This window comes from Macaca thibetana, chromosome 4 (assembly GCF_024542745.1).
Source record: "Macaca thibetana thibetana isolate TM-01 chromosome 4, ASM2454274v1, whole genome shotgun sequence".
NCBI classification, from domain to species: Eukaryota; Metazoa; Chordata; class Mammalia; order Primates; family Cercopithecidae; genus Macaca; species Macaca thibetana.
In genome coordinates this window covers 86,836,133-86,857,900 of record NC_065581.1, presented here as the reverse complement: position 1 = coordinate 86,857,900, position 21,768 = coordinate 86,836,133, and the positions used below count along the sequence as shown (strand labels likewise).

Sequence of the window (21,768 nt, the reverse complement as noted above, 5' to 3'; positions counted from 1 at the left end):
TTTAGTAGCTTGAAGAACTGGAGAAAAGAATTTGTCGTGACAGTCACTAGTACACGAAAGAGGAATTACAGAAATCCACAAAGAGCATTACCTAAATTCTGCCCAAATCTCTGGGTGACTCTCAAAAAAGGGTAGAACTCCAAAAAGCCAGCTAAACCTAAAACAGAGATTTCAGTTGCTATTACAGAAGGGACCGAATCACAAGTTCAGCTAAGTTAAGTATCTGCTAAAATTAAAAACAACTCTTCAGAGGAATGTTAACAGCATCCAGTGTCTCACATTTCATTTATAATGTTGACTATACAATCCAAAGTTACTACATGGTGGCCAGGTGCAGTGACTCACACCTGTATTTCCAGCACTTTGGGAGGCCAAGGCCACAGGATTGGTTGAGCCCATGAGTTTGAGACCAGCCTAGGTAACATGGTGAGACTCTGTCTCTACAAAAAAATTAAAAGAAAATTAGCTTGAGCATGGTGGCAGATGCCTGTAGTCCTGGCTACTCAGGAGACTGGGGCAGGAGGATGACTTGAACCTAGGAGGTCAAGGCTGCAGTGAGCCATGTTCATGCGACTACACTCCAGCCTGGCTGACAGAGGAAGAACTTGTCTCCAAAAAAACCACACAGACAAGCACAAACTTACTACACAGAAAATCTCAGAAACAACGAAAAAGAACCAAAGGAAAAACCTATAACTGAAGATTACAATATGTAATATAAAAAATTACTGGATATGCTTGACAGGAGAACCACTGAACTTGAAGACAGATCAACAGAAATTACCCAATCTGTAGATGAGAGAGACTTTCTTAAAAAAGAACTGAGTCTTAGTGACCTACATGATAATATCAAAAGTTCTTACATAATGTATATCTGGAGTCCAGAAGCAAATAGAGAATGGGGAGAAAGTGCTACTAGAAGGACACCAAAGAATGCTAGGACTGGAGATGATAAATAAACGAGTAATCATAAAAGACTAATTTTTCTTCTTAATTTCTTTAAGATCCATAGAACTGTTACAGTAAACACTATAGTTTTTTTTTTTTTTTTTTTTTGAGACAGAGTCTCGCTTTGTCGCCCAGAATGGAGTGCAGCAGTGTGATCTCGGCTCGCTGCAACCTCCGCCCTCTGCCTCCCGGGTCCAAGCAATTGGTCCAAGCAATTCTCCTGCGTCAGCCTACAGCTGGGACTACAGGCGCATGCCGCCACACCCGGCTAATTTTTTGTATTTTGGTAGAGACAGGGTTTCACCATGTTGCCCAGGTTGGTCTTGAACTCCTGTGCTCAGGCAATCCACCCGCGTCGGCCTCCCCAAGTGCTGGGATTACAGGCGTGAGACACCATGCCCAGCCCAGTAAACACTAGCATTTTATTGTGGGGTTCATAACATGAAAGGCAAGGGAGCAGATAGATGCAACTATACATGCAAGATTCTATATTTCATGTAAAAAGGTACAATACTAGTAAACAGACTACAAAATGTTAAAGATGTACACACTTCCTCGAACAAGTACTAAAAATAATACAAAGAGGTACAGTGAAAAAGCTCATAAATGAAATGCAATTCAAAAATATACTCAAACATTACTAGCAGTTAGCACTAGTGCTAAAGGGAGAAAAAAATTTTAAATAAGTAAATATATATTCAAATAATATTTGAAAGAAATCAGAAAAAATAACTGATGCGACAAATTAAACTCAAAGATTAAAATGACCTAAATCCAACTACAATAATAAAGAACACTATTCACTGCAATAAAAATAGCAAATCAAATACAAAAGTATTTTATCAGTGTTAAATCTAATGAAACTGAAATTACACTGTATATAAGAGAACCAACCTTTTCTTATGAAGTACATACTGAAATACTTAGGGGTAAGGGGCCATAATGTATGTAACTTACTCTCAAATGGGTCATGAAAATGGGTGTGCATCTAGATGTGTGTGTGTGTTTACAAAGAGAGAGTCTAGGCTGGGCGAGGTGGCTCACGCCTGTAATCCCAACACTTTGGGAGGCCAAGGCAGGCGATCACCTGAGGTCAGGAGTTAGAGAACAGCCTGACCAACATGGTGAAACCCCGCCTCTACTAAAAATACAAAAATTAGCCAGGCATAGCGGCGCACACCTGTAATCCCAGCTACTCTGGAGGCTGAGGTAGGAGAATCACTTGAACTTGGGAGGCAGAGGTTGCAGTGAGCCGAGTTCGCACCACTGCACTCCAGCCTGGGAGACAGAGCGAGACTCCGTTTCCAAAAAAAAAAAAAGGCAAGACACAAAGTAGAAAGTACACTGTAGCTGTGACTAGTTTTAAAATGTATATGCTTCTCCTACTGCTTCACTTGATTAGCCTAAAAAATACATATACGGGCCGGGCGTGGTGGCTCACGCATGTAATCCTAGCACTTTGGTAGGCCGAGGAGGGTGGCTCATGAGGTCAGGAGATCGAGACCATCCTGGCTAACACGGTTAAACCCCGTCTCTACTGAAAATACAAAAAATTAGCTGGGCGTGGTGGCGGGCACCTGTAGTCCCAGCTACTCAGGAGGCTGAGGCAGGAGAATGATGTGAACCCGGGAGGCAGAGCTTGCAGTGAGCCAAGACTGCGCCACTGTACTCCAGCCTGGGCGACAGAGCAAGACTCCGTTTCAAAAGAAAATAATAATAATAATAATAATAATAATAATAATAATAAAAAACCTGGCCAGGTGTGGTGGTTCACGCCTATAATCCCAGCACTTTGAGAGACCAAGGTGAGTGGATCACCTGAGGTCAGGAGTTCGATACCAGCCTGGCCAATACGGCAAAACCCCGTCTCCACTAAAAATACCAAAACTTAGCCAGGCATGGTGGTGCACACCTGTAAACTCAGCTATTCAGGAAGCTGAGACAGGAGAATTGCTTGAACCTGGGAGGCGGAGGTTGCAGTGAGCCTAGATCACGCCATTGCACTCCAGCCTGGACAACAAGAGTGAAACTCCATCTCAAAAAAAAAACATATATATATATACACGTATGTGTATAGACAGCGACTTGACAGTGATACATAGAAATAAAAACAGCTGCATCCAGAAAATCAGATTAAATTGTAGCTTTGTCCTTCAAATTTTAATGGTTGCAGATGTGATAAAATTTAATCATTTGTGAATCTAGGTGACAAATAATGCTGTTCATTACATTATATTTCCAATTTTTCTATTTGTTGGCCTAAATTTTTTTTTTTTCGAGACAGAATTTCGCTCTTCCCCCAGGTTGGATTGCAATGGCACGACCTCAGCTCACTGCAACCTCCACCTCCCAGTTCAAGTGATTCTCCTGCCTCAGGCTCCCGAGTAGCTGGGATTACAGGTGTGCACCACCACACCCCGCTAATTTTTGTATTTTTAGTAGAGACGGAATTTCACCATGTTGGTCAGGCTGGTCTTGAACTCCTGACCTCGGGTGCTCCACCCGCCTCGGTCGCCCAAAGTGCCAGAATTACAGGCAAGAGCCATTGCGCCTGGCCTGGCTTAAAATTTTTCAAAGGAAAAACATAAAAGAGAATTACAGTGTAACAACTTGAAACTATATCAGCAAAAATAAACACCAAATAACCCCACCCAGAATGGTTATAATGGCCATAGTTGGTGTGAACTCTTCCATATCTATGAATACTAATTGTTTAAAACATTATTTTAGGCAAAAATGGAATTCTACTAAACATGTTTTATAACTGCCCTTCCTACTCTCCATGGCATAGGAATCACTATTCTGGTCAATAAACATATGCGCATATCTCAACAAATTCAATGAGGTCACAGCATGATTATCATTAAAAGAAAGAGATAATAATGTTATGTCAGTGTCTGGAAGTTTATCTTCCGCAAATAATTTAAAATATTTCTATTTTGGGCCGGGCGTGGTGGCTCACACCTGTAGTTCCAGCACTACGGGAGGCCAAGGTGGGTGGATCACCTGAGGTCAGGAGTTCGAGATGAGCCTGGCCAACATGGTGAAACTTCGTCTCTTCTAAAAATACAAGAATTAGCCAGGCATGGTGGCAGGTGCCTGTAATCTCAGCTACTCGGGCGGCTGAGTCAGGAGAATTGCTGGAACTCAGGAGACGGAGGTTGCAGTGAGCTGAGACTGCAACACTGCACTCCAGCCCAGGCCAACAACAGCAAGACTCTATCTCAAAAAAAAAAAAAAAAAAAGAAAAGAAATTCTATTTTATGAGCTTATTTTACTACCAGGTATTGACAGTTATTTATTTCTTTTTCAAACTAATTATCCATTGTGACTATCAATTTTTTTTTTTTTTTTTGAGACAAGAGTCTCGCTCTGTCGTCTAGGCTAGAGTGCAGTGGCTGAAATTACAGGCATATGCCACCACGCTTGGCTAATTTTTTTATTTTTAGTAGAGATGGGGTTTCACCATGTTGGTCACGCTGGTCTCAAACTCCAGACCTTGTGATCCGCCCACCTCGGCCTCCCAAAGTATTGAGATTATAGGCATGAGACACCGCACCTGGCCCAATTTTTTCCTGAACAACAAACAACAAACAATTTACTGGAAATATTAACTTCAAGAGTAACAACAACCTATCTTACATATTTTTAGATATAATAATAAAAATCATTATCATTCATATTAGTAAAATCACTAATTTGACTACATTCTGAAGCTTGAAAGCATACAGTAAGTTCACACTTTTAAGCATTTCCATGTACCAGGCATTTTATTGTATTAATTCATTTATGTATAGAGAAAAAAGGCTGATAATGACTATGTTTCCAATGAGAATAGGTAAATGATTTTGTAATTTAAAAAGTAAAGTTAGGCAAGGAATAGTGGCTCACAACTGTAATCCCAACACTTTGGGAGGCAAAAAGGGAGGGTTGCTTGAGTCCAAGAATTAGAGACCAGCCTAGACCACATAGTGAAACCTTGTCTCTACAAAAAATAAAATGATTAGATGGCCGTGTTGGCATGTGCCTGTAGTCCTAGCTACTCAGGAGGCTGAGGCGAGAGGATCTCTTGAGCTCTGAAGTCTGAAGTCATAGTGAGCTATTGATGGCGCCGCTGCACTCCACCCTGGGCAAGTGGGGGAGATCCTGTCTCATTTAAAAAAAAACAAAAAAACAAAAAGTAAATTAGAAAGACAATTAAAAGTAGCTCTTACCGGAAAAGACATCAAATAAACTTGTTCCATCACCATTGTCATCATCTGCTGCCATGATCCTATTTCCTTTTGAAAGTCACCACCTACGGTATTAAATATTTTAAAATTTCCACTGTTAAAATAAACCTCACAATTCAGAGAATAAACCTAGCTTCAAAACAAAAAGCAATTTTCAAATTTGGACACATTGAAAAAGCTCACTCTCTATCATTCTTCGTTTTTAGAGACAAAGTCTCACTCTGTCGCTCAAGTTGGAGTGCAGTGGCTTGATCTCCGCTCACTGCAACCTCTGCCTTCTGGGTTCAAGTGATTCTCGTGCCTCAGCCTCCCGAGTAGCTGGGATTACAGAGTAGCTGGGATTACAGGAGTGTACCATAACTGCGATTACAGGAGTGCACCACCACACCTGGCTAATTTTTGTAATTTTAGTGAAACAGGGTTTTGCCTGTCTGCCACGTTGGCCAGGCTGGTCTTGAACTCCTGGCCTTAAGCAATCCACCCACCTCAGAATCCCAAAGTGCTGGGATTACAGGCATGAGCCCCCGTGCCTGGCCTTTCTCTCTACCATTATTAAAAGCAGATTTGTGTTATCAAAAAAAGTGCCTGATACTTTCTAGTAAAAAGTCAAAACTATAAAGCAAAAATTTTAAACTTGTTAATATGGCCAGGCATGATGGCTCATGCCTCTAATCTCAGCACTTTGGGAGGTCAAGTCAGGTGGATCACTTGAGCCCAGGAGTTTGAGACCAGCCTGGACAACATGGTGAAACCTCATCTCTACAAAAAACACAAAAATTACCCAAGTGTAGTAGCCTGTGCCTGTAGTCCCAGCTACTTGGGGGCTGAAACAGGAGGATCACTTGAGCCTGGCAGGCAAATGTTGCAGTGAGCCGAGATAGTGCCATTGCACTGCAGCCTGGGTGACAGAGTGAGACCCTGTCTCAAGAAAAAAAAAAAAAATTGTTAATATACTTAAGCTATGTACAAAGTAAATGATGCTAATTTTATAAAACAGACCAAAATACAAATTAACTTTTTTTTTTCTTTAGACAGAGTTTCGCTCTTGTTGCCCAGGCTAGAGTGCAATGGTGCAACCTCGGCTCACCGCAACCTCCACCTCCCGGGTTCAAGCAATTCTCCTGCCTCAGCCTCCCAAGTAGCTGGGATTACAGGCATGCACCACCATGCCCAACTAATTTTGTATTTTTAGTAGAGATGGGGTTTCTCCATGTTTGTCAGGCTGGTCTCGAACTCCCAACCTCAGGTGATCCGCTGGCCTCAGCCTCCCAAAGTGCTGGGATTATAAGCCTGAGCCACCGCGCCCGGCCAAATTAACTTTTGCACTAAAATAAGAACCATCGCTACTATCACAACACACACACACACACACACACACACACACACACATTAGTACTAACAAGAAATACTGATACCAAAAAAAGGTAATCACTTAGACCAAATAGAAAAATGGTCAAAAAACACAGACAAATCATTAAAAAAAAAAAACAAAGCAAAGCTTTTGGAACTAAAAGATGTTTGACTTCACTAAACACAAATTAAAACAATGAGATATGCCATGTTGTGTAGGAAAGTGTTGGCATAGCCAGGCATGGCTACTTATCGTTAGAAAGGCTGCTTACTAAGGCCCTTGGCTGGAGTTTAAGAACTCAAATTTCAGGAGGGTTCCCACAATTTCCAGACCGATAAGAAGTGGCTCGATGTGCCTAAACTGTTCATACAAACAATGTGGTGTATCATAAACACCTGTATCCTTCTGGGAGTCTTAAAATTTTAGTACATGACAGGCAGAGGTGGCCTATGTGACCAGCCCCCAGTAAAAAGCCTGGGCACTGAGTCTCCAACATGCTTCTCAGGTAGACAACATTTCACACCTGCTATCACTAGTTGCTGGGGGAACAAACAGTTAAGGGCATGACTCCACTGGGAGCAAAACCATGGGAACTTTAACGTGGTTTCCTCTAGACTTTACCCCATGGACCTTTTTTCCCTTTGGTGATTGTGCTTTGCATCCTTTCATTGTAATAAATCATAGCTGTGAGTACAACTACATAGTGAATCCTATAAGTCTGGAAAATCATCAAACTTAGGGGTGGTCTTCGGGACTCCTGACATGTTTTCACCAATAACATAGTAAGACAAGCAAATAACAAAAAGTTTGATAGTACACTAGGTTGACAAAGGTATGGGAAAAGAGGTACTCTCACAGCTCTCTCAAGTGCACTCTGGTAAAAGCTCTGTGAAAGCAATTTGGCAACAGCTTTGATTTGATTAAAAATTTGATGAAATGTTTAAGTGCAATACTCTGACCTAACAATTTCACATCTAATAATCTGTTACCAGTGTTGTTTATGGTAAAACTAGAAACAACATAAGAATCCAAAACAGTAAAAAAACAAAAACAGGCCAGATTGCAGTGGCTCACGCCTGTAACCCAGCACTATGGGAGGCCGAAGATGGCAGATTAACTGAGGTTAGGAGTTCGAGATCAGCCTGGCCAACATGGTGAAACCTCGTCTCTACTAACACTACAAAAATTAGCTGGGCGTGGTGGCAGGTGCCTGTAATCCCAGCTACTTGGGAGGCTCAGGCAGGAGAATCACTTGAACCCAGAAGGTGGAGGCTGCAGTGAGCCGAGATTGCGTCACTGCACTCCAGCCTGGGCAACAAGAGTGAAACTCCGTCCCCCCACCAAAAAAAAAAAAAGCCTCTCTTCACTAACTTATCTGGCATCCTCTAATCTGCCAGTAAAACCCAATGAATGATTATGGCCACTGAACTATGGCCACTCTGGCCACTTGGGGCTATGAAATTATTAGCAAGCCTGCACCTGCATACTTCTGCTCCCACCAATTGAGATATATGCTTATGTAGTGGAGGGTGTATGTCTGCTGCCTGAATCCTGAAGGACAGGAGATGAGCCAAGACCATGGTGCCAGGCTGAAGAGCCAGTGCCCCTGGGAACCCAAACATTCCGAAGAGTATTTGAGAACCTACCAAGAAAAACAGTCTCATCGCTTAAATACAGTAGGCAATGAGCCAGAAAGTTAGCTTAAAAACAGTTTACAGACAAAAGGGCAGCATGGATCTCTAAAGTTGTTCTGCTGCCATCCAGAGTGCCTTGTAAAAAATAAGCTTATTAGTCCTAATAAATATATCTATTCGCCAAGCTGGACTCGTCTGAATCATTCTTTGGTCTCCTAGCTCCCTCTTAGTTTGGGGGAAGGTTTTCTATATACGATTCTGAGTTTTTCTCAAAGCTTACCAATGTATATTTATTGTCAAATCCAATTATGCCCATTTTCATATTTTTCTAAATCACAGTATGATGAAAGATCACATTACCAAAGGGAGTTATTTTCTACTGAAAACTAGGCAGAATGCTATGGAAAGATAGGTAGCAAAACACACACACACCCCCCTGCATGTCAAATCAAGTGAAGAAAAAATGATCCAAAGTACTAGGGGAGAAAATCTAGTCTATACTCAGATCAATTAAAAAGTATCTAAGTTTTGTTTTTTTGTTTTTTGTTTTTTTTAAAGACAGAGTCTCCCTCTGTCACCCAGGCTGCAGTGCAGTGGCACAACAGCTCACTGCAACCTCCCTGGGCTCAAGCAAGGACAAAACAAAAACTGAAAATCATGGGCAATGTCTTATGGGTGTAGTTCATGCAAGAAAGATGTCAACACTCTCATCATTGGATTCATATTCAAAGATAAGATCATGGTTCTACCACAAGAGATAAATAAAATCAAGGTGTATTATCTTTTTTCCTCCATTCCTCACATTCCTCAATCTAACATTTATTTCAATTAGCTCATTTGATTAACTGTTATAAAATAGCCTGCACAATTACAAAAAGCACAAATAACATAATCACGTCTGGTAACTAACATAACTGACTCTGCAAAGCAAAATTCAACTGGTGAAATCAGATACTCAGAGGTTTCCTAATGAGAAATCTACTAGTAGTAGCTGTAAGCTGTCACATGGAGAGAGGAGCATTAGTCATGGGGTTTCCTCTCAGAATAATGGAGAATCTAATGATTTGGTTAAAGAGATCAAATAGATCAAAGCTTTCCCTGCACTATTATTTCATACAGTTTTAGTTTATACTAATGGCAGGTATTACTTAAAAAAAAAAAAAAAAAGTGTGGTAACTCACACCTGTAATTTCAGCACTTTGGGAGTAAGGTGGAAGGACTGCTTGATCCTAGGAGTTTGGGACCAGCTTGGGCAACATGGCAAAACCACATCAAGACAAAAAAAAATACAAACAAACGGGCTGGGCACGGTGGCTCATGCCTGTAATCCCAGCACTTTGGGAGGCCAAGGTGGGTGGATCACAAGGTCAAGAGTTTGAGACCAGCCTGGCCAACATGGCGAAACCCCGTCTCTACTAAGAATACAAAAATTAGCCAGGCATGGTGGGGCGTGCCTGTAATCCCAACTAGGCTGAGGCAGGAAAATCGCTTGAACCCAGGAGGTGGAGGTTGCAGTGAGCTGAGATTGCACCACTGCACTCCAGCCTGGGTGACTGAGCAAGACTCTGTCTTGAAAAACAAACAAAAAACGTCACAAATGTAATCCTAGCACTTTGGGACGTCAAGGTGGTAGGTTCACTTGAGCCCAGTAGTTCAAGACCAGCCTGGGCAACATAGGGAGACCCCATCTTTATTTAATGGAATAAATTTTTTTAAAAAGTAGGCAGGCATGGTGGTTCACACCTATAGTACTATCTACTTCAGTAGCTGAGATGGGAGGATCTCCTGAGCCTGCGAGGTGGAGGCTACAGTGAGCTGTGATCATGCCACTGTACTCCAGCCAGGGCAACAGAGTGAGAGACCATGTTTCAAAAATAATAATTTTGGCCGGGCGTGGTGGCTCACGCCTGTAATCCCAGCACTTTGGGAGGCCGAGACGGGTGGATCACGAGGTCAGGAGATCGAGACCATCCTGGCTAACACGGTGAAACCCCATCTCTACTAAAAAATACAAAAAACTAGCCGGGCGAGGTGGCGGGCGCCTGTAGTCCCAGCTACTCCGGAGGCTGAGGCAGGAGAATGGCGTGAACCTGGGAGGCGGAGCTTGCAGTGAGCCGAGATCCGGCCACTGCACTCCAGCCTGGGCGACAGAGCGAGACTCCGTCTCAAAAAAAAAAAAAAAAAAAAAAAACAAAAAACAAAAATAATAATTTTAAAAAAAGGAAGAAAGGTAGGCCGGGCGCGGTGGCTCAAGCCTGTAATCCCAGCACTTTGGGAGGCCGAGACGGGCGGATCACGGGGTCAGGAGATCGAGACCATCCTGGCTAACACGGTGAAACCCCGTCTCTACTAAAAAATACAAAAAACTAGCCGGGCGAGGTGGCGGGCGCCTGTAGTCCCAGCTGCTCGGGAGGCTGAGGCGGGAGAATGGCGTAAACCCGGGAGGCGGAGCTTGCAGTGAGCTGAGATCCGGTCACTGCACTCCAGCCTGGGGGACAGAGCGAAACTCCGTATCAAAAAAAAAAAAAAAAAAAAAAAAGGAAGAAAAAGAAGAAGACTCGACCTAGTAAGTTAAACCTGGAAATAAATATAAATCTAAGAGACTTGGTAATCCTGGGTCTCTTTTTTAACAATTAGTCAAGAGCAATAATAAGGGGGGAAGAATAGAACGGGAAGTTTGATGTGTAACTGACTGTGAACAGCCAACTGAGAAAATACTACTTTGGGACCAGCTAATAATGGATCTTTTGCCCCCATCTGTCTTAAATTTTTCTCCAAATTTTTTTGTCAGATCATTATCTTCACATCTTAATTCTAGGTCCCCACCACCAAAGGTATTTTTTATTTTTTATTTTATTTTTTGAGACGGAGTCTCGCTCTGTTGCCCATGCTGGAGTGCAGAGGTGCATCTCTGCTCACTGCGAGCTCCGCCTCCCGGGTTCACGCCATTCTCCTGCCTCAGCCTGCCATATAGCTGGGACTACAGGCGCCCACCACCACGCCTGGCTATTTTATTTATTTATTTTTTTGTATTTTTAGTAGAGACGGGGTTTCACCGTGTTAGCCAGGATGGTCTCGATCTCCTGACCTTGTGATCCGCCTGCCTCAGCCTTCCAAAGTGCTAGGATTACAGGCGTGAGCCACCGTGTCCGGCCGCCAAAGGTATTTTTTAAAAGATTATTTATAAATTAAGAAGTAACTGCTTATTTCTTAATTGTATCACATGATGCATTAATAGTACTTCAAAATTTCTGAGAACATATACAGTAATATAGAGAAGTCATCAAAAGAAGTTATATGTGTGTGGCTTCTCACTGTGTACACATGAAAAAGTTAAAGGTTCTTAGCTTCCTAGGCTGTAGGAAAAGGAAAAAAGTAGTTAAAGGGACTGTGACAGTTATGCCTCTCAATTCCAAATCCATACTTCTGTGATAAAGGAGCTAGGCCTTGTAGATATTTCTCCTTTGCTAACTGGCACAAGGTTAAACCTTATCAGAATGGTGGAGGAACAATGGAAGAGGAAGGGGGATTCTTTCCCTAGTTTCGGTGCATCTGGCTAGCAAGGCTCCTACAAAGCCTGCTGTCCCAGCATTCGGTTCCTGCAGGGCGGTTTTCCACAGGCTCACTTCCTGTACATCAGGTTCCTATTATGATTGGCTCCTGCAGAACACGGCTTCCTCCTGCTAGGTTCAGGGAGAGGGCAGCTTCTCCAACTCATAGATCCTCTAGCACCCAGGAGCTTCCCTATACAACTCCTCTGGCCGATTTAGAACAGAGCAAAACACTTAGCAATGTCTCCACCGTCCAGCTGACCCCAGCAATGCTCTTTCCATGAGGTCTGGATCCCATCCTTAGAGTGAGGGAACACAGCTCTTCTTTGGATGATCAAAACCCCAGCGGTCATAGCTGCCCCCTATATCTGATATTCCTATATTTTTCAGTTATTCCTTAACTATTACTAGACAATTACTAGTTACTTCAATCCTGTCAACAATATTTTTTTTTTTTTTTGAGACGGAGTCTCGCTCTGTCTCCCAGGCTGGAGTGCAGTGTTGCGATCTCGGGTCACTGCAAGCTCCGCCTCCCGGGTTCACGCTCCTGCCTCAGCGTCCGGAGTAGGTGGGACTACAGGCGCCCACCACCACACCCAGCTAATCTTTTGTGTAAAGACGGGGTTTCACTGCGTTAGCCAGGATGGCCTCGATCTCCTGATCTCGTGATCTGCCCGCCTCGGCCTCCCAAAGTGTTGGGATTACAGGCGTGAGCCACTGCACCTTGGCCTTTTTCTTTGTGATACGGAGTCTCGCTCAGCCGCCCAGGCTGGAGTGCGGTGGCGCGCTCTCGGCTCACTGCAAACACCGTCTCCTCGATTCAAGCGATTCTCTCGTCTCAGCCTCCGGAGCAGCCGGGATTACAGGCACCCCCCCATCAGGCCTGGCTAATTTTTGTATTTTAGTAGAGACGGGGTTTCGCCATGTTGGCCAGGCTGATCTTAAACTTCTGACCTCAGGTGATCCGCCCGCCTTGGACTCCCAAAGTGCTAGGATTACAGGCGTGAGTCACGGAACCCGGCCAAAAATTCTTTATACTAAACTTTCCCTTTCAAATTACTATATGGTTTTTGCCTACTGACTGAACTCTGACTGATATAGATAACTCAGTCACAATCGGGCTGGTGCAGTGGCTCATGCCTGTAATCCCAGCACTTTGGGATGGATGGAGGCGGTGGACTGCTTGAGGTCAGGAGTTCAAGAGCAGCCTGACCAACACAGTGAAACCTCATCTCTACTAAAAATACAAAAATTAGCTGGGCGTGGTGGTGGGTGTCTATAATGCCAGCTATTCTAGAGGCTGAGGCAGGAGACTCACTTGAACCTAGGAGGCAGAGGTTGCAGTGAGCCAAGATCATACCACTGCACTCCATCCAGCTTAGGCAACAGAGCGATTCTCTGCTTTAAAAAAACCCCCCAAAACCAAAAAGCCAAAAAAACAAATTGTTACAATAGAGATTTTAACATTATTTTCTCTAATGATCAAGCAGTTAAAGAAATTTAAGCATATAGCTCTGAATACAAAATTGACAGGTTTGATCTGATAATTTTATAACCCTGCATACCACAATTAAGAGAACTTACACTACTTTTAAGCGCATTTATAAATATTGTCTATGTATCAAGCCGCAGTGCAAGTTTCCACAAATATCAAAGAAATGCTTCCATCTAGCCCAATAAAATTCAAAGTTAACAACGCACTTTCAAATTTCCCAGGTCATTTGGAAATTAATAAACATAGGTGAAAGAACAAATACTAATGGAAACTGGGAAAAAGTACAGAACTGAGTAACAATGAATACAACACAGAAAATTTATGGGATAAAACCAAAATAGTACTTTTAAAGGCAAAGTTACAGTACTAAATGTATAGGAAGAAAGGACAAAACATTAATGAGGCCATCAATCACCTCAAGAAGTTAGAAAAAGAACAAAGTAAACCCAAAGAAATAAAAATATAACCAGCAAGGCCGGGCACAGTAGCTTACGCCTGTAATCCCAGCACTTTAGGAGGCCAAGGCAGGTAGATCACGAGGTCAGGAGATCAAGACCATCCTGGCTAATGTGGTGGAACCCCATCTCTACTAAAAATACAAAAACAAAATTAGCTGGACATGGTGGTAGGCACCTGTAGTCCCAGCTACTTGGGAGGCTGAGGCAGGAGAATGGTGTGAACCCGGGAAGCGGAGGTTGCAGTGAGCTGAGATTGTGCCATTGCATTCCAGCCTGGGTGACAGAGCGAGACTCTGTCTCAAAACAAACAAACAAACAAACAAGAAACAATTAGCAACCAAGTGTGGTGGCTCATGCCTAAATCCCAGCACTCTGGGAAGCCTAGGCAGGTGGACAGATCTGAGGTCAGAAGTTCAAGACCAGGCTGGCTAACATGGTGAAACCCTCTCTCTACTAAAAATAAAAAAAATTAGCCAGGTATGCTGACACGCACCAGTAATCCCAGCTATTTAGGAGGCTCAGGCACAAAAGAATTGCTTGAGCGTGGGGAAGGTAGAGGCTGAAGTGAGCCAAGATTGTCCCACTACACTCCAGCCTGGGCAACAGAGCAAGACTGTCTCAAACAATAAATAAATAAATAAATAAACAAACAAACAAACAAATAAATTAGTGGCTGGATGCCAGGGTACAGTGGTTCACACCTGTAATCCCAGCACTTTGGGGGAAGGCCGAGGTGGGTGCATCACTTCAGGCCAGGAGTTTGAGACCAGCCTGGGCAACATGGCGAAATCTCATCTCTAGAAAAAATACAAAAATTAGCCAGGCGTGGTGACACACGCCTATGGTCCCAACCATACTTAGGAGGCTGAGGTGGGAGGATTCCTTAAGCACCCCCAGGAAGCAGAGATTGCTGTGAGCCAAGATCAAGTCACTGCATTACAGCCTGAGTGATAGAATGAGACCCTGTCTCAAAACAAACAAACAAAAAAATGCTAACATTAATAAACACATTCCTGTAGGTAGAAACTCACCAAGTCCAAAACAAGAGATCATCTTTCCATCCATATCTGCTCACTTCCTGATTTCTCTATTTCTTGGAGTAGTACTAACATTCCCTAATAGACTACTGATCTACTGATGCTACCTCTGAAATGTTTCTCCTATTTATCCCCATTCTCGCCATTTCGATTTGTTTCAGGCCCCACTATAGCTACCTAATTATTTCCCCGCTCCAAATACATGCTACGCACAACTACTGGGTTAGTTCTACCGCAATCCTGCTCAAAAACTTTACTTCCCGATTTTTAATAAATAAAGTACAAAGTCCTTATCCCGGTTGGGCGCACTGGCTCATGCCTATAATCCCAGCACTCTGGGAGGCCTAGGCAAGCGGATTATGAGGTCAAGAGATCGAGACCATCCTGGCCAACATGGTGAAACCCCGTCTCTATTAAAAATACAAAAAAAATTAGCTGGGCATGGTGGTGCGTGTCTAGTCCCAGCTACTTGGGAGGCTGACGCAGGAGAATTGCTTGAACCCAGGAGGAGGAGGTCGCAGTGAGCTGAGATCGTGCCACAGAGTGAGACTCCATTTCAAAAAAAAAAAAAAAAAATTCCTTATCGTGATATAGACTGACGCCTATCATTCTAGCTCCATTATTCACTGTCTCAAGGTTTCCAAAATTCCAAGGTTCAATTAAATTAGGCTCATGTTTGCAAACACTTCTTGACACGATCTCCCCACATCTGTTCCTCACGACATCTATCTATAAGTTCACAATCAAGTATGGGTGTGAACACCCACAGAACAGAACATGTGAAGGCAAGATCAGAATGTGAGAATAAAGTGTAGAAAGTCATAGGCTCGGAGGCTGCAGTGAGCCAAGATCGTGCTACCACACTCCAGCCTGGATGACAGTGAGACTCTCTCAAAAAAAAAAAAAAAAAAAAAATCAAGGGATGTATTACGTGATTAAGATACTTGGATTCCATCTAGAAAGGAATGGGGGAACCAGTGAAGGTTTTTAAAGCACGGGAATATAATGATCAAATCTGCATCTTAGAAGTTGAACTCTGGCAAGACTCTGGAAAATATGAGTGGGAAGGGAGAAACAAAAGGCTACCAAAACAAGGCAGAAGACAAAGAGGTGTCACTCTAAGTTCTTAGTAGTGGAAATAAAAATAAGAAACAGATCTTGGCTGGGCACGGTGGTTCATGACTGTAATTCCAACGTTTTGGGAGGCTGAGGCAGGAGGATTGCTTGTGCACAGTTCAAGACCAGCCTGGGCAACACAGTGAGACTCTGTATCTACAAAAAACAGAAAACTTAGCTGGGTGTGGTGGCACATGCTTCCGGAGGCTGCAGTAAGCTGTCACTGCACCGCTGCACTCCAGCCTGGGTCAAAGAGCGAGACTGTCTCAAAACAAAACAAAACCAAAAAACCCACAAAACACTAAAAACAGATCTGAGAGGTAGTCAACAAGATTTAATGGAAAGTGTATTCAAATGGCCAGTCTTCCCCCATTTCAAATTGTTCTTCAAACCTCAGTATGAGTTATTTTCGAAATGCAAACATGATCATGTTCCCAACTCTGCTTAAACCCTTCAGTGCCTAGGCTGGGTGCAGTGGCTCACGCCTGTAATCCCAGCACTTTGGGAGGCCGAGGCAGGCGATCACCTGACATCAGGAGATCACCTGAGGTCAGGAGTTTGAGATCAGCCTGGCTAACATGGTGAAACGTCATCTCTACTAAAAATACAAAAATTAGCCAGGCGTAGCGGCGCATGCCTGTAATCCCAGCTACCTGGAAGGCTGAGGCAGGGGAATTTCTGGAAGCTGGGAGGGGGAGGCTGCAATTAGCACAGATCGTGCCACTATACTCGTCTGGGGCACAGGACACTTAGTCTCAAAAAAACAAAACAAAAGAAAACCCCTTCAGTGCTTCCTGCTGATTTCAGGATAAAAAACAAATTCTGAGGCCAGACGCAGTGGCTCAAGTCTGTAATCTCAGCACTTTGGAAAGCCGAGGCAGGCAGATCACCTTTGTTCAGGAGTTCAAGACCAGCCTGGCCAACATGGTGAAACACCATCTCTACTAAAAATACAAAAATTGGCCAGACATGGTGGCTCACACCTGTAATCCCAGCTACTTGGGAGGCTGAGGCAGGAGAATCACTTGAACCTGAAAGGAGGAGGTTGCAGTGAGCCGAGATCACGCCATTTAACTCCAGCCTGGGCAACAAAGAGAGACTCCATCTCAAAAAAGAAAGGAAATATATAATACATACACTTTTTTTTTTTTTTTGAGCCTCACTGTGTCGCTCAGACTGGAGTGCAGTGGCACAATCTCTGCTCACTGCAACCTCCGCCCTCCGAGTTCAAGCGATTCTCTTGCCTCGGCCTCCTGAGCAGCTGGTATCACAGGCGCCTGAAGCTGCGCCCAGGTAATTTTTTGTAGTTTTAGTAGAGACGGGGTTTCACCATCTTGGCCAGGCTGGTCTTGAACTCCTGACCTCATGATCCACCTGCCTCAGCCTCCCAAAGTGCTGGGATCACAGGTATGCGCTACCGCACCTGGCCCTATATATATACTTCCAATGTGTAACTTTTGTATGCTGGGTGGTACATTTTTTTTTTCGCTTTTGAGTGAATTAATAAGGTATAATTAATTGTGTCTTAACTTTTAAAACAAATTTTTAGATGGAGGCAACTGGGATTTTTTTTTTTTTTTTTTTTTTTTTTGAGATGGAGTCTCGCTCTGTCGCCCAGGCTGGAGTGCAGTGGCCAGATCTCAGCTCACTGCAAGGTCCGCCTCCCGGGTTCCCGCCATTCTCCTGCCTCAGCCTCCCGAGTAGCTGGGACTACAGGCGCCCGCCACCTCGCCCGGCTAGTTTTTTGTATTTTTTAGTAGAGACGGGCTTTCACCGTGTTCGCCAGGATGGTCTCGATCTCCTGACCTCGTGATCCGCCCGTCTCGGCCTCCCAAAGTGCTGGGATTACAGGCTTGAGCCACCGCGCCCGGCCAAGCAACTGGGATGTTTGTGATAATAGATAAGAAAGACATCCTTGACCTGTGGTTAAATTGGTTTGAATTGTAGATATTCATTATTGAATTTACTCCTGTTTTCTCATACTTTGGAAAAGACATCTGAACAATAAATGAATCCTGGATAGTGTACTCTCCTTCAAACAATGAAGTGATATTAATACTTGCCTGCAGGAGATGCATACTACAGGAGAGAGCCCTTAGACTATGTCAGGCCACACTATGAACCTCCCCCCACCCTCCTTTTTGTTTCTGTTACTGTACTAACGTTGTGGATAAATGACATTGAAATTCTGCATAATGTGAACAGGATAAACTATTTATAAATTGAAAACAACAACAACAACAACAAAAAGAACCACGGGGCTTCTGCAGGGAATACTCTTTCCTCAATATTTTACTTTCACTTAGCTCTTCTTTGATATTTTGCTTAAGTCATTTTGAGTCTCCCTGTCCACCCTCTCTTCCCACTAAGTCAGGCCTTCTGTTACATACTCTTACCCCATTGTGTCCTTTCCCTACATGACCTCTTCTTGAAGTTCATGATTCCATTTTTGTGGGAATCCTGGAGAAATGTCCATCTCACCCAATGGACCACCCAATGGTTCTCCATAAAGACTAGGACCATCTCCGTTCTGTTCCCCAGCACTCACTGTATCCCTCGCTCTCAGCAGGCCTAGCAGAATGGCAAGTAATAAAAGAGTACCTGTTGAATTAATGAAATTCCCAGTTTGTTAAAGATGATTTTCATGTTTCTAGCTATCAAGGATAGTCAGGCTTTAACTGCAATGGAGAACCAGTGAAGTCATGTTATCTGTAGGACATCCAGATAAAGATGTCTAACAGCGGCCAGGGGTGGTAATCCCAGCACTTTGGGAGGCCGAGGCAGACGGATCATGAGGTCAGGAGTTCAAGACCAGCCTGACCAACATGGTGAAACCCCGTCTCTACTAAAAATACAAAAAAATTAGCTGGGCGTGGTGGTGCGCACCTGTAATCCCACTACTCGGGAGGCTGAGGCAGGAGAATTGCTTGAACCCAGGAAGCGGAGGTTGCAGTGAGCCGAGATCACACCATTGCACTCCAGCCTGGGTGACAGGGCAAGATTCCATCTCAAAAAGAAGAGAAAAGAAAAGAAAAGAAAAAAAAAAGCCGGGTGTGGTGGCTTATGCCTGTGATCCCAACACTTTGGGAGGCCGAGGCTGGCAGATCACCTGAGGTCAGGATTTCGAGACCAGCCTGGCCAACATGGTGAAACCCCAATCTCTACTAAAAATACAAAAATTGGCTGGGCGTGGTGGCATGTGCCTATAATTCCGGTTACTCCAGAGATACAGAAGAATTGCTTGAACCTGGAAGGCAGAGGTTACAGTGAGCTGAGATTGTGCCACTGCACTCCAGCCTGGGCAACAGAGCAAGACTCCATCTCGGCGGCGGGGGGGATGTCTAACAGCTGGAAATGTCATACAGAAAAGGCACGGTAAGTATTATGATTTGGGACTCATTAGCACCTTAGTGATAGGTGAGATTACGCTCTTGAAATCACATAGGCCAGTGATTCTCCTGGAAGAAGAGGAAGAGGAGGAGGAAGAAAAATGTATCAGAATCTCTTGGGAAATGGGTCTTTTTCACTTTCCCTTACCTTCTCCCATTTGAGGATCTCAATATATGAGAGTTGCTACCAATAGAAGTGATGCACCTGTGAAAGTGTAGAGGCAAAATTTTCAAAGTTGAGAACCATCATGCTGAAAAAGAGTTTGTATTGGGAGGCCAAGGCAGGCGGATCACCTGAGGTCAGGAGTTCAAGACCAGCCTGGCCAACATGGTGAAACCTTATCTGTACTAAAAATACAAAAATTAGCTAGACATGGTGGCACACACTTATAATCCCAGCTACCGGGGAGGCTGAGGCAGGAGAATTGCTTGAACCTGGGAGGCAGAGGCTGCAGTGATCTGGGATCATGCCACTGCAACTCCAGCCTGGGCGACAGAGTAAGATTCTGTCTAAAAACAAAATGTTTGTAAGCAGATTTATTCATACATAATCTTTTCTGGAACAATTCCAATAGATTCAGATGTGAAAGCAAAGTAGACAGGAGAAGGCTCACGTAGCCTTTTGTCATAGTAGTCTGAAGAAAATTTTCTTCTCAAAATTGAGAGAATGTGGCCGGGCGTGGTGGCTGCTCACACTTGTAATCCCAGTACTTTGGGAGGCTGAAGGCAGTCTGATCACTTGAGCCCAGGAGTTCGAGACCAGCCTGGGAAACATGGCAAAACCTAGTCTCTACAAAAAATACAAAGATTAGCCAGGCATGCTGGTGCGCACCTGTAGTTCCAGCTACCTGGAAGGCTGAGGTAAGGATTGCTTAAGCCCAGGAGGTCAAACCTGTAGTGAGCCGAGATCTTGCCACTGCACTCCAGCCTGGGCTATAGTCTCAAAAAAAAAAAAAAAAAAAAAAAAAAAAAATCGCTACAAAACTGAGAATGTGTCCTTAATGTAGACGCTAAAAGATAAAAAATAAAATTTAGAGAAAAACACACAAGCATTTGTAGAGAAAAACAGGGAAAAGCCAGAGGAGACAGACAGTCTGTATTTTTATGCTCATGGGAAAGGCTAATACTAATACAGCAAGACCCCAGAAGAAAATGTGAGGGGCAAATACTAACAAAAACTATTACATATGGCACATTTACTATGTTCCAGGCACTAACCTAAATGGTCTAAATACATTATTCACTTAGTTTAAATCCTCCCCAGAGTTCTATGAGGTCCATATTATCTTTTTTCCCATTTTACAGATGAGGAAAACACAGACGATCAAGAAATTGCACAAGGCAACCAGCTGGTAAGTGGCAGAGCTGAAATTAGACCCCAGGTCTGTCTGTAAAGCAAGATGGCCAAAATCAAGAATATTCAATGCAATATAAATGTTTTTGGAAAGAAGGCCATCTCTTGTAAAACGGAACGCCAGGAAAAGATAATTGGAGGGCATAGCGGGGATAGGAGGGCAGATGGGAGAATCCCTGCCATGAAAGCCTCTGTTCCCCCTCCAATCAAAGAGGCGCTGAGGGAGATGGGAGGAAGGGCCTCGAGGAGAGGCGAAATGTTTGCTGGTGGAGATGTGGAGAACGGAAAAAGACCAAGGAAGAGTCGAAGAGTCAAAGACAACTTGATGCCTGAAGTACAAATGCTCAGCTCCTGCGAATTCTACATTCACATCTGAGTTAGGGCCTACTATGTGCTAGGGATGAATCTAGGCGCTGCAAAAATGAAAATAAACTTATTGAGGCATGTTGGTTTGATGCCTAAATAAACGTTTCAGAAACAATCAACATCAACGATCACCTGACACTCCAGGAAACCCATTTCTCCAAAGAACTCCATCTGAAAGCTTTTAAGAGTATATTCCAAAGAGAGACTGGATGGCGGTGGGGGAGGGGCAGGACGAGCGGCCGAAGGGACAATTCCTGGGCGCACCCGCCCATAGCCCCGCTCCAGACCCTCTCGAGGGACGACGGAGGGACGCAGGGAGCAAGCCCTGAAGCTGCACCGGGGGCGGAGGGAACGTGGCTACCTGCGCAGCCAGACGTCAGGCGGGGCCCTTCCCCGACCTACTTGGCCGCTCCAGATGAACTCCCTCCGACTCTCTGGCTTCCCAGGGGCCGCCGACCTCCACTCGGGGGACTACCGCGCCATGCAGCCTCTTCCTTAGCAGTCCCTCACGGACCGGGCCCCTACGGCAACTTACCCGCCCTGCCCGGCCCAAGACAACCCGGTTCCTTTCTGCCCACCGAGGTCTCCCTTGCATCTCCACCAATACCAGAGCGCATTCAGGCTACGGAGGCGGGACTGAGTGCCTACGGCCAATCATATCAGACGCAAAGCACGTCGCAGCGCCCACAACTAGTTCCCGCCTTTGGAAGGGAAAAAAAAAACACGGTTGGCGCCAAACTCCAGTAATCTTCCTAGGGCTTTAAGAGAAAGAGGCGGGGTGTAAGGTGGCGGGGAAGCGACGGGGCGGGGCTTCAATACGGAAGGGACTGACCTGAG

The 21,768-nt window shown here is 44.2% G+C and overlaps 1 protein-coding gene across 11 annotated transcripts in view; it reads right to left on the bottom strand.

Annotated features, from left to right (window-relative positions):
* CASP8AP2 (caspase 8 associated protein 2) overlaps positions 1–21,538 on the bottom strand; it is a 45,664-nt gene extending 24,126 nt beyond the window's left edge. For 4 of the 11 annotated variants that reach the window (XM_050786175.1, XM_050786177.1, XM_050786171.1 and 1 more), the window contains exon 1: positions 21,334–21,527. In XM_050786175.1, the coding sequence (XP_050642132.1) occupies positions 21,334–21,526 (193 nt within the window). In that variant the 5' untranslated portion in view covers position 21,527. Of the gene's footprint in view, positions 1–91; positions 158–5,162; positions 5,246–21,292 lie in introns of all 11 variants that reach the window. The other 7 variants (XM_050786178.1, XM_050786181.1, XM_050786173.1 and 4 more) reach the window with 4 other exon arrangements.
* Between the last annotated feature and the right edge of the window lie 230 nt (positions 21,539–21,768).